The following is a 17,383-nucleotide window of genomic DNA, read 5'->3' as shown; positions in this document are numbered from 1 at the left end:
AGAACTGTTTTGTAAAAATGTATACTTTAAATCATGCCATATATATAGCGCTAGTTAGAAATTCTTCAGCACTTAAGATAGTCCAAAAAAAAATATGTCTTAGGTACTAAGTAACCCATATTCATTCACATGGGGGTGGGAGCGGGAGCTGGGGACTCACTTGTTAAAGAGTCTCATAAGATTCTTAAAGAAGCGGATGCTTTGAAATGCGTGACCCTATTGGTCGGCGCCTGCCAATTTCCAGTCCCCTTCTAACGTCACTTCTGGTATGGTGGCTTTCATGCTGGATGTCACAGTCTGGAGCCGGCATTGCCTTGGCTGATATCTGGACACGTCTGCCACATGAACACGTAGCCTTGATGAGCCCTTCATAGATAACCAAGGGACCACCATAACATTGTGCCTCAGACCATGTGATATGCCTGTTTGCTCCTTTTGACATGTGAGTTGCTTATTGGCTTTTAAAAAATACGTTTGGCCTTTCTCATACTGCACCTAGTCTGCCCCCCCCCCCCCCCCCTCTTTTGTTGGATTTTGTATTCCTGGTTATATTGAGGAATGGAGATGGACCTTTCATATGGTGTACAGTATCTCCTCCTCATATGTTGGGAACATGACATTATATTGAGGAATGGAGATGGACCTTTCATATGGTGTACAGTATCTCCTCCTCATATGTTGGGAACATGACGTTATATTGAGGAATGGAGATGGACCTTTCATATGGTTTACAGCATCTCCAACTCATGTTTGGACCATGACGTTATATTGAGGAATGGAGATGGACCTTTCATATGGTGTACAGTATCTCCTCCTCATATGTTGGGAACATGACGTTATATTGAGGAATGGAGATGGACCTTTCATATGGTGTACAGTATCTCCTCCTCATTTGTTGGGAACATGACGTTATATTGAGGAATGGAGATGGACCTTTCATATGGTGTACAGTATCTCCTCCTCATTTGTTGGGAACATGACATTATATTGAGGAATGGAGATGGACCTTTCATATGGTGTACAGTATCTCCTCCTCATTTGTTGGGAACATGACATTATATTGAGGAATGGAGATGGACCTTTCATATGGTGTACAGTATCTCCTCCTCATTTGTTGGGAATATGACATTATATTGAGGAATGGAGATGGACCTTTCATATGGTGTATAGTATCTCCTCCTCATTTGTTGGGAACATGACATTATATTGAGGAATAGAGATGGACCTTTCATATGGTGTTCATATGGAGCGTATCCTGGGCTTGATGACATCAGGAAAATGAGACAGGCCTCTCATCTGTGTGACTTCTCTGGTGTGTAAGAATTGTTTTGTAGTGCAACATCATTTCCCACAATCTGGAGTCCATTGGAGGAATCTCAGTAACCAGGTGCCTTAAGTGGGGATGGTTATTGTGACTTTTGGTGTAGGAATTTCTTCCCTGTTGTCTGGTATTTGGTTACACTCAACTAATGTTGGCAAGGGTATGTCCTTCTTTGCCTTGATATGGGAGACCACCAACCCATCGGCCCGTCTGCCGAAGGTTTCTACATGACCAGATGAGGTTTTGAGAGTACATGGTGTTGCATGTCCCTTTATGCCAAAGATCTCAAAGAATTTAGGTTTAACCGGGTATCTGTTGCTCTGCTCATCTATTATGGCATACATCCTGGTAGCTTTCTCAGGTTGATCCTTCGGATATTTACTAGACATACCTTGGCACAGCGTTTGTGGCCTAATCCTTCTCCACAGACTTCAGTACACGAAGAAACCTTTGTTGTAGCTGGATAGCTTAGCCCAGGTAGACGAGGGTCTGTCTTTGCCAACTCTAGCTTCATGAGGAGGTTGCTTAGTTCTTGAAGCTTGCGATGATCTTTGTTACCCATTTTCTGAAAGTTTTTCATTCTCTTGAATAGAGTGCTTTCTATGGCTTCAGAGCTACCAAAGGTTTGCTCAAGTTTTGCCCATGCAGCAGCAATACCTGCATCTGGGTAGTTGACAATGACATGCACTGCTCTCAGTCTTTTAACACAATCTGCATACTATGGCCCCAGCCACTTTGTGAGCAAATCAAGTTCCTCCTTGGCAGTAAGGTTGAGATCAACAATAGCAGCTTTGAAGGTTGATCTCCAAGCTCTATAGTTCTCTGGACAGTCGTCGAATCTTGAGATGCAAATGTTAATGAGCTTGCTGCCAAACATATATCTGGCAAAGTCAGACAGGTCTGACCTCTCACTCTTTGGTGCTAAAGTAACTTGTGGGACCCCTTGGGAATGAAAGTTCTCTGGTGAATAAGGGAGAGGTTTATAAGGACAAAATGACATTGCAAAGACAATTAGCCATACCTCCCAACTTCTGAACTTTGACACGAGGGACACTTGAGGGAGGAAGCGATTTGTGATTTAATGTGCGTGGGGTCAGCTGGGTGGAAAGCAGGGGTTATCAGGGCAGAAGACAGGGGTCAGCTGGGAGGAGGGCAGAGGTTATCAGGACCGAAGATGGGGGTCAACTGGATGGAGGGCAGGGGTTATCAGGGCAGAAGTCAGGGGTCAGCAGGGTGGACAGGAATGAATATGGCAGAGGATAATGGTCTGCAGGGCCGGGGTACAGGGGTCAGCAGGGCAGAGAAGAGGCATCACAAGGGCAGAGGATAGGGGGTCACTGGGGCAGTGTAAAGGAGTAAGCAGTATAGAAGACAGGGGGTCAGTAGGGCAGGGTACAGGGGTCAGCAGGACGGAAGACAGGCAGTCAGTAGGGTGGAAAGCAGGGGCAGACAGTATGGCAAGATATAAGACTCAGCAGGACAGACGACAGGTGGTCAGTAGAGCAGGGTACAGGGGTCAGCCTGGACGGAGGACAGGGGGTCAGTAGGGTAGCGTACAGGGGGTCAGCAGGACAGAAGACAGGGGGTCAGTAGGGCAGAGTACAGGGGTCAGCAGGACGGAGGAAAGGGGGTCAGTAGGGTAGGGTAAGGGGGTCAACAGGACGGAAGACAGAGGGTCAGTAGGGCAGGGTACAGCAGCACAAAAGACAGGGGATCAGTAGAGCAGGGTACAGGGGTCAACAGGACGGAAGTCAGGGGGTCAGTAGGGCAGGGTACAGGGGTCTGCAGGATGGAAGAAAGGGGGTCAGTAGGGCAGGGTACAGGGGTCAGCAGGATGGAAGACAGGGGGGTCAGTAAGGCAGGGTACAGGGGTCAGGACAGAGGACAGGGAGTCAGTAGGGCAGAGTATATGGGTCAGCAGGATGGAAGACAGGCAGTCAGTAGGGTGCAGACAGTAGAGCAAGGTATAAGAATCAGCAGGACAGAAGACAGGGGGTCAGTAGAGCAGGGTACAGGGGTCAGCCTGGACAGAGGACAGGGGGTCAGTAGGGTAGCGTACAGGGGGTCAGCAGGACAGAAGACAGGGGATCAGCAGAACAGGGAACAGGGGTCAGCCTGGACAGGGGTTCACCAGGGTAGCGTACAGGGGTCAGCAGGACAGAAGACAGGGGGGGTCAGTAGGGCAGAGTACAGGGGTCAGCAGGATGGAGGAAAGGGGGGTCAGTAGGGTAGGGTAAGGGGGTCAGCAGGACGGAAGACAGAGTCAGTAGGGCGGAAAAGACAGAGGGTCAGTAGGGCAGGGTACAGCAGGACAAAAGATAGGGATCAGTAGAGCGGGGTACAGGGTTCAGCAGGACGGAAGTCAGTGACTCAGTATGGCAGGGTACAGGGGTCAGCAGGACAGAAGACAGGAGTCAATAGAACAGGGAACAGGGGTCAGCAAGATGGAAGACAGGGGGTCATTAAGGTAGCATACAGGGGTCAGTAGGATGGAGGAAAGGAGAGTTAGTAGAGCAGGGTACAAGTGTCAGCAGGACAGAGGACCTGGGGTTACTAGAGCATGGTACAGGGGTCAGCAGGACAAAGGAAAGGGGGTCAATAGGACAGAGGAAAGGGGGTCAGCAGGATGGAGGACAAGGGGTCAGTAGGGCAGGGCACAAAGGGTCAGCCGGATAGAGGACCAAGGGTCAGTAGGGCAGAGTACAGGGGTCAGCAGGAAACTGACCCACGGTCCTCCATCCTGCTGACCTCCCCTTTCCTTTGTGGTTGGGAGGATTGTCAGATGTTACATGGGATGGTAATAATAATCGTGGATTGTGTGATGGGGGCTGAAGTGTGCAAAGCAGTTTGGAGGACTGTGTTCAGGAGTGTCCGTGCTTCCAGTCTTGTGGCATGGAGCTACTCTGCAAGCTGCATGAGGTGAAGAAGAAACTCTTGTATGCCCCAACAGTAATTAAAAGTGTCTCTCTCTCCCTCCCTCTTTCCCTAAATATTATTAGATTCTCCACTATGTAAGGCATCGCAGACTTTTTAACCACACCCCCTTTAAGCCACGCTCTATATTTAGCATAATTATAACCACGCCCTTTTTTTGCTGCAGTGATCTAAGTGTGTCGCATTTTTCCCTGCTTCATGTATAAATAGAATACAATAGAATGTTGGCAAGTATGCGGGAGCCAATCAGAAGGTCTGGTGGACGCGATGTAAACAAGGAAGATCGCCATTCTGGGACAAGGGAAGGCTGTGATCCTGTGTTGCCACAGTACAAGCACCTCCCCCACACAGTTAGTAAGCACTCCCTAGCACTAACCCTTTGATCGCCCCTGATGTTAAAGGAGTTGTAAACCCTCGAGGTTTTTCACCTTAATGCATTCTCTTTATTGTAAATTCACACAGAATATATACACCACACAAAATAAGGTAAGAGCTTGATCACATTATCATAAACAATGCAAAATGTAAACAGTAATATCATCAATACATCTAATTAGCAGCTAACAGTGACCTACTTAACCACTTACGGACCGCTGTTCTACGTCGGTACTTTGACGTAGAATACCGGGGTTATGGCAGCAGATAGCTGCCATAACCCTGGTATTTTCTTTAATGGCGGGCGGTCCTCTTTCAGATAAAGGTGGTCTCTGTGGCGAATTCAGCACGAGATTACTTTTATCATCGGCGGGAGAACGACAATGACAACGACCGCCATTTTATTCTCTAGGGTGTCTGAAAAAAAATATATAAACGTTTGGGGGTTCTAAGTCGTTTTCAAGCAAAAAAACCCCTGATTTTTAACTTGTAAACACCAAGTGTAAAAAATAGGCCTGGTTCTTAAGTGGTTAAAAAGTGATCTAATTAAAAGAAAGTTAATCAACAATCAGCTTACATAGGAGTACATTACACATGATGTCTTTCAGGTGTTTGGCTTTCCCTTGTGTAATCTGTCCACTAGAAAATTCATCATAAGAAAAAGTGGAATTCATTCATCTTTATAGATTTCTTGAGGGAGACTGTTGATAAATATTGTTGTAATAAGTGGAGGACCTTCTCCAACCCAATCTGAGGGCCACCATATTCCCTCCGACCATTGACCTGTACAAGATATACATTACACCATTCCATCCACTCCAGAAGAGAAGCTTCATTGTCTTTATTCAGAGAATTAATCCAAGCCTCACTCTCAGCCTTCATCACATTGTTGTCCATCATTGGAGGATGATCTGCTCTCCTCACGTTGTTGTCCATCATTAGAGAACGATCTGCTCTCATGTTATTGTCCACCATTAGAGAATGATCTGCTCTCCTCACGTTATTGTCCATCATTGGAGAACGATCTGCTCTCCTCACGTTGTTGTCCATCATTGGAGGATGATCTGCTCTTCTCACGTTGTTGTCCATCATTGGAGGATGATCTGCTCTCCTCACGTTGTTGTCCATCATTGGAGGCTTATCTGCTCTTCTCATGTTGTTGTCCATCATTGGAGGACAATCTGCTCTCCTCATGTTGTTGTCCATCATTGGAGGACAATCTGCTCTCCTCATGTTGTTGTCCATCATTGGAGAACAATCTGCTCTCCTCATGTTGTTGTCCACCATTGGAGGATGATCTGCTCTTCTCATGTTGTTGTCAATCATTGGAGGATGATCTGCTCTCCTCACGTTGTTCTCCACCATTGGAGGACGATCTGCTCTCCTCATGTTGTTGTCCACCATTGGAGGACGATCTGCTCTCCTCACGTTGTTGTCCACCATTAGAAAATGATCTGCTCTCTCCATGGGATCAGACGCTGAACTGAGCTGAGCTCTTTTCCATGTTTTGACCGGGAGAAGCAAACAAAATCCCCGGTCTCCTCCATGGGCCATAATCAGTGGGTAGAAGGCTAGACCCTAGTCCCCTCTAAAAGTCTCTGTCCCAGTTGGGTCTGTTACAATACGTACAGCAATTGTTGTTTCTCCATAAAGCATTTCCCACACTCCGAACATGTATGAGGCTTGTCACCTGTGTGAATTTTCTGGTGTCTATGAAGTTGGCCTTTCTCAAGTGAAACTTTTCCCGCAATCTCAACATGAATAAGGATGCTCCCCCATGTGGCTTCTCTGATGTCTAAGAAGACTTCTTTTCTCAGCGAAACATTTCCCGCACTCTGAACACGAAAAGGGTTTCTCCCTTGTATGAATCCTCTCATGTACACGAAGTTCACCCATGCCAATAAAACTTTTCCCGCATTCTGAACATGAATAAGGACGCTCCCCTGTGTGAATTTTTTGGTGTCGAAGAAGTACTTTTTTATCCGTGAAACATTTCCCGCACTCCAAACATAAATAGGGACGTTCCCCTGTGTGACTTCTCTGGTGCCCAAGAAGGCTTGCTTTTTGAGCAAAACATTTCCCGCACTCTGAGCATGAATAAGGACGCTCACCCGTGTGAACTTTCTGGTGCCTTAGAAGGTTCCCCTTTTCACTGAAACACTTCCCGCACTCTAAGCATAGATAAGGACACTCACCCGTGTGAATTCTCTGGTGCGTAAGAAGGTTCCCCTTCTCACTGAAACATTTCCCACACTCTAAACATGGATAAGGGCGCTCACCTGTGTGAATTTTCTGGTGCCTAAAAAGGTCGCCCTTTCTAGTGAAACATTTCCCGCACACTGAACATGACAATGAATTCTGTCCCCTGTGAGCTCCTTCGTGGTCTATGGAAGGTTCTTTGGGATTAGATGGATCTTGTGAGTTCTCCATATAGTGAGATCCTGGATGAGGGTCTGGAGTGACCGTAGACGGCTCCTGAAGATTAGCGTGATCCATTCTCTGATGTTGATCAAGTTCTTCCTTTTGAATAAAACATTTCCCGCACTCTGAACAGGAATATGACCCCTTCCCTGTATGAAATCTTTGGTGTCTAAGAAGTACTTGTTTATCGCTGAAATGTTTCCCGCACTCTGAACACAAATAGGGGCGCTCACCCGTGTGACTCCTCTGGTGTCTAAGAAGGCTTGCCTTCTGAGTGAAACATTTCCCGCACTCTAGGCATGAATAAGGACGCTCACCTGTGTGAATTTTCTGGTGTGTAAGAAGGTTTCCTACGTGAGTGAAACCTTTCCCGCACTCTGAACATGAGTAGGGCCGCTCGCCCGTGTGACTCCTCTGGTGTACAACAAAGTGGTGTTTATTTATGAAACATTTGCCGCACTCTGGACATGGAAACGGGCGCTCAGTTGTATGAATTCTCTGATGCATAAGGAGGCTTTGTTTTGAATGGTAACACTTCCCGCACTCGGAACATGAAAAGGGATTCTCATGCAAGGGACTACTCTGCTGTTTAGTCAGTGGTCTGTTAGTGAGAGATTTCTCGCAACCCAATGATGAGCTCTCTCCTGTGTGACCTCCATCACATGAAGAAGACTCCTCGGGATTAGATGGATCTGTGGATCTCAGATGGATATCGGAAGTCATATTATGAGATTGGTCAGAAGATTCCTCAGGATTAGAGGGATCCATTGATCTCTCCAAGTGGTAAGGTCTGGGATGTGTACTTGGAGTAACGGGATTCAATCCTGGAGAACATTGTGTGATGTCATTATCTTCTGTCTTATTATCTTGAGATAACATTGGACCTCCCTCCAAGACATTTAGAACACCTTCATCTGTAAGAAAACACATTTAATTTTTGTTTTTATATTTTTTCAAGTCTTGCATTTAGTAGTCATATATAGTATGTTGGGTGTAATCATTACACCAAGCTTCGTCATGGATTTCTGCCTTCCTCTGGATCAGTTGTAGGTTTAAGATTTATTTTTTTCTTTTGAGGTGAACACTTCATGTACATTTTTCAACCCATGTATACATTCTTTATATTCATAGAAGTAACATGAAAATGTGAACGGTTTTTGCGTGTTTAGTGTTTATTACTTACTTGTGTCCGTATGTAGAGAAGATTCCTCCTGTTTACTTTTTATATTCATCTCCCCCTCCTCCATAGACTGCTGATCTCCACTCACCAACCTCTCTTCTTCTTTAATTTCAACTTTGATGTCTTTCAATTCTTCATCCTGAACCCCAAGAAACAAGAACTTACAAAGAATAATGTTGTATTATAGCTTAGAATACATGTTTAGGTCGACAAGGTCAGTCCCACTTACCTGATGATGGTGAGGGATGGTGTGATCTTCCTGTGTGGAATCCCAGGAATACAGAGGACGGGGACATCTCTCCGGTGGGTTCACGTTGCTGGATCCATCTACCTGATGATGGTGAGGAAAGTGTTGATCTTCCTGTGTGGAATCCCAGGAATACAGAGTACAGGGACATCTCTCTGGTGGGTTCACGTTACTGGATCCATCTACCTGATGATGGTGAGGGATGGTGTGACCTTCCTGTGTGGAATCCCAGGAATACAGAGGATGAGGACATCTCTCTGGTGGGTTCCCATTACTGGATCCATCTGTAGGAAACACACACACTGACTGAATACATTGTTTCTATGTGTTTATCAGATGATGGGGGATCTAGGTGGATCCTCCGTACTGCTCTCCCCTTTATAATAAAGTCTCCTCTTACCCGGTGATGTGAGGGGCGGCTGATTGTCCATCATGACGTCCTTGTAGCGATCCTTGTGTCCTTCTAAATACTCCCACTCCTCCATGGAGAAATAGACAGTGACATCCTGACACCTTATAGGAACCTGACACACACAATGATACAGTCACCATCCAGACACATCCCTTGTCTGTTACTGGATAATGTCCCAGAATTCCCGGCACTGCTCACCTCCAATGTCAGCAGATCAGTGATCTTCTTGGTGACTTCTACAATCTTATTTGCTTTTCTCTCAGGTGTCAGACAGTGAGGTGGAAACACTGTGATGGGTGATGCCCCATGAAGATAACTGTTGGGTTTTAATGGATCACCCGAGATCTTCTTTACTACTTTATAATCCTGTACAGAATGAGAAAATAATCACTGAAGATTTCCCAAAATACTCCACACCTCTCCAGTCAGGTCTGAGTTTTAATAATAGTGATAATTATTTGCACTATGCTGGGATGAAGATGAGTCTCCACAGTGTCTATCCATAGTTCTCATAGATCTCTCATGGATCGCTAGTTATACTATACTACAGGCCTCATAAGGCAAGACACCCAAATCTTACATATTTGTATGGATTTCACACCACTTCCTCCAACTCAATCTTTCCAAACCTGATCATAATATTTCATCCCTCCCTCGACTTTTTCATGAGATCAGTGGCACAACTATCCACTGATGCTAGGTGTAATCCTAGACTCTGACTTCTCCTTTCCACCCACATCCAATCACTGTCCAGATCTTGTTGCCTCCACCGTCATAATATCTCCAATATTATGGCTCTATATTTAGGATGTATCCGGTCTATAAACCAGAGGCTCTGGATGTACAGTTGGATAAATGGCTCTATATTTAGGATGTATCTGGTCTACAAACCAGAGGCTCTGGATGTACAGTTGGATAAATGGTTCTATATTTAGGATGTATCTGGTCTATAAACCAGAGGCTCTGAATGGACAGTTGGATAAATGGTTCTATATTTAGGATGTATCTGGTCTATAAACCAGAGGCTCTGGATGTACAGTTGGATAAATGGTTCTATATTTAGGATGTATCTGGTCTATAAACCAGAGGCTCTGGATGAACAGTTGGATAAATGGTTCTATATTTAGGATGTATCTGGTCTATAAACCAGAGGCTCTGGATGGTCAGTTGGATAAATGGTTCTATATTTAGGATGTATCTGGTCTATAAACCAGAGGCTCTGGATGAACAGTTGGATAAATGGTTCTATATTTAGGATGTATCCGGTCTATAAACCAGAGGCTCTGGATGAACAGTTGGATAAATGGTTTTATATTTAGGATGTATCTGGTCTATAAACCAGAGGCTCTGGATGGACAGTTGGATAAATGGTTCTATATTTAGGATGCATCCGGTCTATAAACCAGAGGTTCTGGATAGACAGTTGGATAAATGGTTCTATATTTAGGATGTATCTGGTGTATAAACCAGAGGTTCTGGATAGACAGTTGGATAAATGGCTCTATATTTAGGATGTATTGGTATACATATTATAATACTCTATGTAAGTGTGTATCATCATCTGTTGAAGTTAAAGGACATCACAGTGACTATGGAGGAAAAGGACGGAATGACGGGGGAGGGGGGGGGGGTGGTTACCAGGTGTAAATATAAAATATCTTATTACCTTCCCTGCTGGTTGCAGGAATTTCTCTCTCGTCTTCCTCCCAAATTTCCTCTCACTTGGGACTTCCTGTGTCTTTGGTTTAGTATCACTTCCTGTCTGTAGATGACATCACTTCCTGTCTGTACCTTCTATCACTTCCTGTCTCCTGCGTTCCAATGGCAATAAACAAGATCACCACCTTGTGGAGAAAATACAATCTGCAGCATGTGTTTTTTAAAATATTTTGACAGCTTCCTCTTGGAGCGTTCTTCCAGACAAGCATACCCATCGGTACTTGGTTGCCCCCATATCTTGGTAGACAATGCTATAGTTTTTAGTCTATTGGCACAAGAGAATGAGTGTGGGCAACAGATCTCAGAAGTGGGGTTATCAGAATGAATAGAAAAAAAGTGTATCCCAATAAGCGTATAGTGACAGATTTGTGTGAAACTTATAGCATCTACAAATGATACAAATACAAGTAAGGGTGGCAATCAGCGACTTATAGTGGGACTGTGATAGTACAGCTGAAATCTGACACTAATTCCATTGACACTAATACAATGATCAGTGCTGATACCATACACCAGGGGTAGTGAATTAAAATTTAAGGAGGTCTGGTCACTAAAAAAAAAATTCTAGCTGAGGTCCGAATCACAAGTCTGTGCCATGAAAGACTGTCGCGTCTTCTTCTTTCCTTTTTCTGGCGCAAGCCGCGCTCTCTTGCGCTTTTCTTACTGTTTCCTCCACACAGTCTGTAATACTCTGTAAATGTAAATGTCCCCAATCGTGTTCCCCCTTACATCAGGTGCCCCTGCCTCAGTACTTCATTACATTGGGTGCCCCCATCAGACTACCCCCATAAATCAGTGCCCCCTTACATCAGGTGTCCCCATTAGAGTGCCACCTTACATCATTTATCCTCATCAGTGTTCCCACCTTACATTAGGTGCCATCATCAGAGTGCTCCTTTAAATTAGGTTAGGTGTCCCCATGAGAGTGCCCCCTTACATCAGGTGTCCCCATGAGAGTGCCCCCTTACATCAGGTGTCCCCATCAGAGTGCCTCTTAACATAATATATGCCCATCAGCGTGCCCCACTAACATATGTGCCCATCATTGTGCCGCCTTAAGACAAAATGTGCCCATCAGCATGCCCCTATTTTATGTTAAGGGGAACTCTGATGGGCACGTTTATGTTAAGGGGCATGCTGATGGGCCCATTTTGTTGTGCCTATTAGAGTGCCCCTTAACATAAAAGAAAAGAATATACAATAGAATAGAATGAAACAGAAAGAATTTAACTTCCAAAATTTGAATAGAATAAATTTGATTTCAAATAGAATTTGATTTGAATTTTTACCGAATTTGGTCGAATTGAAACGGATTCCGAAAACAAATTAAACGAAATGAATTGATGTAAGTAATGGATCGAAACTAAACATTTATTTTTTCATTCTGCGAATGTCTAATTTTGATCTTCATTAATTTTTATGTAATGTGTAATATATTTCCTGAATTTTGCCTCTTGATATAAAAGGGATTTATTCCTTCCTTAATGAAACACAAATACAAAAGGGGGTAAAACAAATACAGAAGGGGGTAGTGGAGTAAAAGAAATACAGAAGGGGGGAGGGATGGAAAATAATAAAGCATCACCAACAAACATCTGTAGGTGGCATGAATGCATCCTGCAATTATCAAACATGAGGCTTAGCCGGTTGACCGAACGAGGTTGAGGCTTTATTTTATGGTGCATATTTTTGTGCATGCTTTATTCATTAGCAGCATTTATAGGTGTGTTACGTAAGCTGGCTGTGATGTATTGTGATATTTATATGTAGTGATGCCAGTTTGACGTTATGATTCAGCCGCTTGTGGTGTCCCCGAGGCAGGAAGTGCCTATTTTCCTTTTTGAGTCCAAGGATCTCTACTGCCGTCTGCTCAGAAGTGTCACTTCCTGTTCTGATATGCGAGGAATGAGAAGTTGCCAGTAAATGGGCGGGTCTCATGTTAGCTTCAGAGTTAGGGCGCGTGTAACTTCCTGTCCAGGTTTCCTAGCCACCTCTTTAAATTTTTTTTAGCAGCAGAGCTCTCTCAGCAGGACCCGACCCCCTGCTGATATCACATCCTGTCTCATATTGCCACCTTGTATGCTAATGATGGAAAGGAAAACTGAAAATTGTATCAAATACTTACCGTAATTTCCCTGTCAGTGAAACGCAGAGCCCAGACAGGAAGTGATGTAAGGAGAAGAAAGGAAGTGATGTAAGGAGAAGACAGGAAGTGATGTAGGGAGAAGACAGGAAGTGATGTTATCTATAATTAAGTTCTGAGTGCCAGTCGAGTTGGGAGCAAATAAAGAGGAGTAGAGGAGGTAATGAGATATTATTTGATATTTACACCCAGTCACCCCCCCCCCCCCCGTCATGTCCGTCCTCTTCCTCCATAGTCACTGTGATGTCTTTTATCTCCAGGACATACATCCTAAATATAGAAACATTTATCCAACTGTCCATCCAGAGCCTCTGGTTTATAGAGGGTATACATCCTAAATATAGAGCCATTTATCCAACTGTCCATCCAGATCCTCTGGTTTATAGACCAGATACATCCTAAATATAGAACCATTTCTCCAACTGTCCATCCAGAGCCTCTGGTTTATAGACCGGATATATCCTAAATATAGAACCATTTATCCAACTGTCCATCCAGAGCCTCTGGTTTATAGACCGGATACATCCTAAATATAGAAACATTTATCCAACTGTCCCTCCAGAGCCTCTGGTTTATAGACCGGATACATCCTAAATATAGAACCATTTATCCAACTGTCCATCCAGAGCCTCTGGTTTATAGACCAGATACATCCTAAATATAGGACCATTTATCCAATTGTCCATCCAGAGCCTCTGGTTTATAGACCGGATACATCCTAAATATAGAGCCATTTAGCCAACTGTCCATCCAGAGCCTCTGGTTTATACACCAGATATGTCCTAAATATAGAATCATTTATCCAACCCTCCATAAAGCTGTCTCGGGGTTGTTGGCTCTCATCACTGTGAGTTAACATACACCATGTCTTCTCTGGATCAGGATATGGGGATGAAGAAGACTGATCTACAGTACAAGTTCTAATGAAGGCAGCAGAAGTAATGAACATCCCTACAGGACATAGAATAAGGGATAAAACGTCTGATTTTTGTGATTTGATGGAAGTGATGATGCAATTCTGTACCTCACAGTATGTTGGAGGATTTCTGGCTTCCTTTGTCTCCTTACCATAACCTGACTAGTTGCCCTGTCTCTGTCATGTGATCCTGAACACCAATCACAGCACAGATGCCCCCAGACCTATTTTGGTGGAGTTGGCTGTCAGGGTGACATTAATGATCACAGTACATGCCGTGTCCAGTGACACTAATAGGACGGGGCTCACAATATAGACATTCCCGGCCACTGTGCACACAGAACAATGGCATGTCTATGATGTCCTTCATCATACATGGTCAGTACTATTTACTAAGCATGTATTCTCTCCAATCCAATATGTATCAGGTAATTCTTCTCTATAAAAGTAGTCATGCCACTTGATTTCCACTCACATCCTTTTCTTCTTGATATTGGTCACCTAGGCAGAAAATGGAAGGACACAGTTAGAAGAAAAGCATAAAAGAAGTTCTAAATCTTCCATCCACTCATTTCAAAGCAAAAATAAAAGGCCTTGGTTAGAGTTGTACCTTAAAAGAAATTGATGATTTCAGAACCCTGGATGCAATCTGTATAGACGTTCTTCATCCCAGTACAGTCCAGATAATTCCCAGTTTATTATTTGTCTACAGAGGGTAGAGTCCTGTATAGATCAGGAGGAGGTGAGGGGTATTCTGGGAAGTCAGTAGTGATAATTGTTACATTCTCTTTTTACATATAAAGTGAAGACAATATCTGGTGATCCATTAACACCCAATAGCCGTCTTCATGGGGCATCACCCACCACAGTGCCTCCACTTCACTGCCTGACAACAGAGGTAACCAGTGCCAAGAAGAGTCTAGAAGTCACCAACAAAAAATCATTGATCTGTTGACCAAAGAGGTGAGCGGTGCCGGGAATTCTGGGACATTATCCAGTAACAGACAAGGGATGTGTCTGGATAGTGACTGTATCATTGTGTGTGTCAGGTTCCTATAAGGTGTCAGGATGTCTCTGTTTATTTCTCCATGGAGGAGTGGGAGTATTTAGAAGGACACAAGGATCTCTACAGGGACGTCATGATGGAGAATCAGCCGCCCCTCACATCACCGGGTAAGAGGAGACTTTATTGTAAAGGAGAGAGCAGTACGGAGGGTCCACCTAGATCCCCCATCATCTGATAAACACATAGAAACAATGTATTCAGTCAGTGTGTGTGTTTCCTACAGATGGATCCAGTAATGGGAACCCACCAGAGAGATGTCCCCATCCTCTGTATTCCACACAGGAAGGTCACACCATCCCTCATCATCATCATCATCATCAGGTAGGTGGGACTGAACTGCTAGAACCAAAAGGAATTCTAGGAGAGGACATTCTTCTATGTAATCTGTTGTTCCTTTCTATAAATATATTCATCTTTTGGGTTTAGGATGAAGAACTGAAAGACATCAAAGTTGAGATTAAAAAAGAAGATACGTTGATGGGTGAAGCTCAGAAGTCTATGGAGGAGGGAGGTCCTCTGCATTCCCATAATTTCACACAGGAAGATCACACCATCCCTTACCATAATCAGGTAAATGGGAAGAACTCAAAGGGGATTCTACACTGTATAACATAATACTCTTCTCTCAGGCTATTGGCCCTCACATTTCTAAGTTCTTTCTTTCTTTTGGTTTAGCATGAAGAACCGATGTCTGTGAAAGATGAGGTTAAAGAGGAAGAAGAGGTGATGACTGTGATGGGTTATCAGGAGTCTACGGAGGAAGTTGGGATGATGGTGACAACTAAAGAGGAGGAACCTTCTCTAGCTATCAGCACAGGTAAGTAATGATCACTATATACAGAAACTGTTCAAGTATATAGATTGAGGATTGGGGATATGTAGACCTTCACCTCTGGTAATATGTCTACAAGAAAATCATGATGGAGACTCAGCCACCCCTCACATCACTGGGTAAGAGGAGACTTTATTGTAAAGGAGAGAGCAGTACGGAGGGTCCACCTAGATCCCCCATCATCTGATAAACACATAGAAACAATGTATTCAGTCAGTGTGTGTGTTTCCTACAGATGGATCCAGTAATGGGAACCCACCAAAGAGATGTCTCCGTCCTCTGTATTCCCGGGATTCCACACAGGAAGATCACACCATCCCTCACCATCATCAGGTAGGTGGATTTGGTGTATAAAACAAAGAAACATTTTTTACTTCGTGAGATGACATTCTTATATGTAGTCTCTTGTTTTATTGATTATTTCTACATCTGAAGTGCAGCTCTGATTCCCGCACCCCCGTTCCCATATCCAGCTCCTTTCTTGAGCACCCTACATCAGGGACGTGCAGTCAGGGGAAGCAGGTGAGGCAGAGCCATGAACATAAAAAAAAGCCATGAACACAAAAAAGAAAAAATCGAGGGTCATAGATCGGCGACTTGGGGTCACTACCCCACCACTGGTCAAAATTTGGGGCTCCTTGCCTCAATGGAGATACGGGGCTCCTTGCGCAGCCTGTCAGAAGCTACATACAGAGCGGCCAGTTTAAATACAAACTGGCACACTCTGTTTGCAGCAGACTGAGAGGATGAGCTCACAGTGCCTCTCCTTGCTTCTTGTTAGAGGCACCGAGCTCAATGGACAGCTTGGAGCCTTGGACAAATTGTAAAGCACCATTGGAACAAGCTGTCCAGTAAGTGCAGTGGAGGCTCTCCTCTTACTGCAGTGTTTTAGAAGGGGGCATGTGTCTAAAAGACAAACTCTGACATCACTGAGGCATCCATGGAAACAAGACAGAAGAAAAATTGGCAAGGAAAACCACCAGCAATTATGTTCAGGCTTACCGGAAACAGTGGACTTACAGAGGCATATACCTCTTAAGTCATGCAGGCTTGTGGTGATATTCACCGTTTAAAGTGATGATGTGTCGTAAACACTTGCTGATTCAGGTCACTACGATCGCTGATCCGGGTCAGAACAGCACTGGTCATCGGCAGGTTCTCAGTGAAACATGCGGGTGAAGTTCGCAGAGAGGGATGGAGGATCGAAGGATAGCCACATATTCACACAATGTGACCAACAATTAAAGAAAGGTTCCACATAGTGTGATATTGTTTAAAAATTGGTTTAATAAAAAAGGTAAAGCAGGAACACTCACATTTTCAGCAAAAACCTCTTGCAGAGACATGAAATAGCTCAATGATGTTGGCAGGACTTGACCCAATGTGTTTCGTCTACTTAGACGTCATCTGCGGTGTGAGTCCTTGTCACAAACACCATGCTTATATAGACAATGTGGCCCCAATTTGAATCACATACCAACCAACCGGAAGCTGTCATGTGAAAAATGCGTCACTTCCGGTTTACGAAATTACATAAGATATTGTGACTAAAGACTCGATAAGGATGCTAAATGCAAAAGGTGAAATGCACAATCTGTCATTCATTGGATAAATGAACACATTATTAGTGCCAGCTAGCAACACCAGCTTCTTGGCACCCTCCCTTGCATTTCACCTTTTGCATTTAGCATCATTATCGAGTCTTTCTTCACAATATCTTATGCAATTTCGTAGACCGGAAGTGACGCACTTTCCACATGACCACTTCCGGTCGGTACGCGATTCAAATTGGGGCCACATTATCTATATATACGCGG

The 17,383-nt window shown here is 44.1% G+C and overlaps 2 protein-coding genes across 2 annotated transcripts in view; one reads left to right on the top strand and one right to left on the bottom strand.

Moving 5' to 3' along the window:
- Positions 1 to 6,380: 6,380 nt before the first annotated feature.
- LOC141105087 (uncharacterized) lies at positions 6,381 to 10,697 on the bottom strand. The gene is made up of 6 exons (XM_073594932.1): positions 10,557 to 10,697; positions 9,089 to 9,256; positions 8,879 to 9,002; positions 8,461 to 8,762; positions 8,235 to 8,370; positions 6,381 to 7,965 (listed from the first exon to the last, which is right to left on the bottom strand). The coding sequence occupies exons 3-6, from the start codon at positions 8,961 to 8,963 to the stop codon at positions 6,383 to 6,385; spliced, it is 2,106 nt and encodes a 701-aa protein (XP_073451033.1). The 5' UTR covers positions 8,964 to 9,002; positions 9,089 to 9,256; positions 10,557 to 10,697; the 3' UTR covers positions 6,381 to 6,382.
- Positions 10,698 to 12,781: 2,084 nt separating this feature from the next.
- The window catches only part of LOC141106878 (uncharacterized), a 71,757-nt gene continuing 67,155 nt past the window's right edge, over positions 12,782 to 17,383 (top strand). The window contains exons 1-7 of the mRNA XM_073597807.1: positions 12,782 to 12,912; positions 14,472 to 14,631; positions 14,718 to 14,841; positions 14,958 to 15,055; positions 15,161 to 15,304; positions 15,410 to 15,551; positions 15,802 to 15,899. Coding sequence (XP_073453908.1) covers positions 14,757 to 14,841; positions 14,958 to 15,055; positions 15,161 to 15,304; positions 15,410 to 15,551; positions 15,802 to 15,899 — 567 coding nt within the window. The 5' untranslated portion in view covers positions 12,782 to 12,912; positions 14,472 to 14,631; positions 14,718 to 14,756. The remainder of the gene's footprint in view (positions 12,913 to 14,471; positions 14,632 to 14,717; positions 14,842 to 14,957; positions 15,056 to 15,160; positions 15,305 to 15,409; positions 15,552 to 15,801; positions 15,900 to 17,383) is intronic.

The sequence above is a fragment of the Aquarana catesbeiana genome, linkage group LG08, assembly GCF_042186555.1.
Source record: "Aquarana catesbeiana isolate 2022-GZ linkage group LG08, ASM4218655v1, whole genome shotgun sequence".
Taxonomy (NCBI): domain Eukaryota; kingdom Metazoa; phylum Chordata; class Amphibia; order Anura; family Ranidae; genus Aquarana; species Aquarana catesbeiana.
Note: the sequence above shows the minus strand (reverse complement) of the source record. Positions and strands in the feature narration are given on the sequence as shown.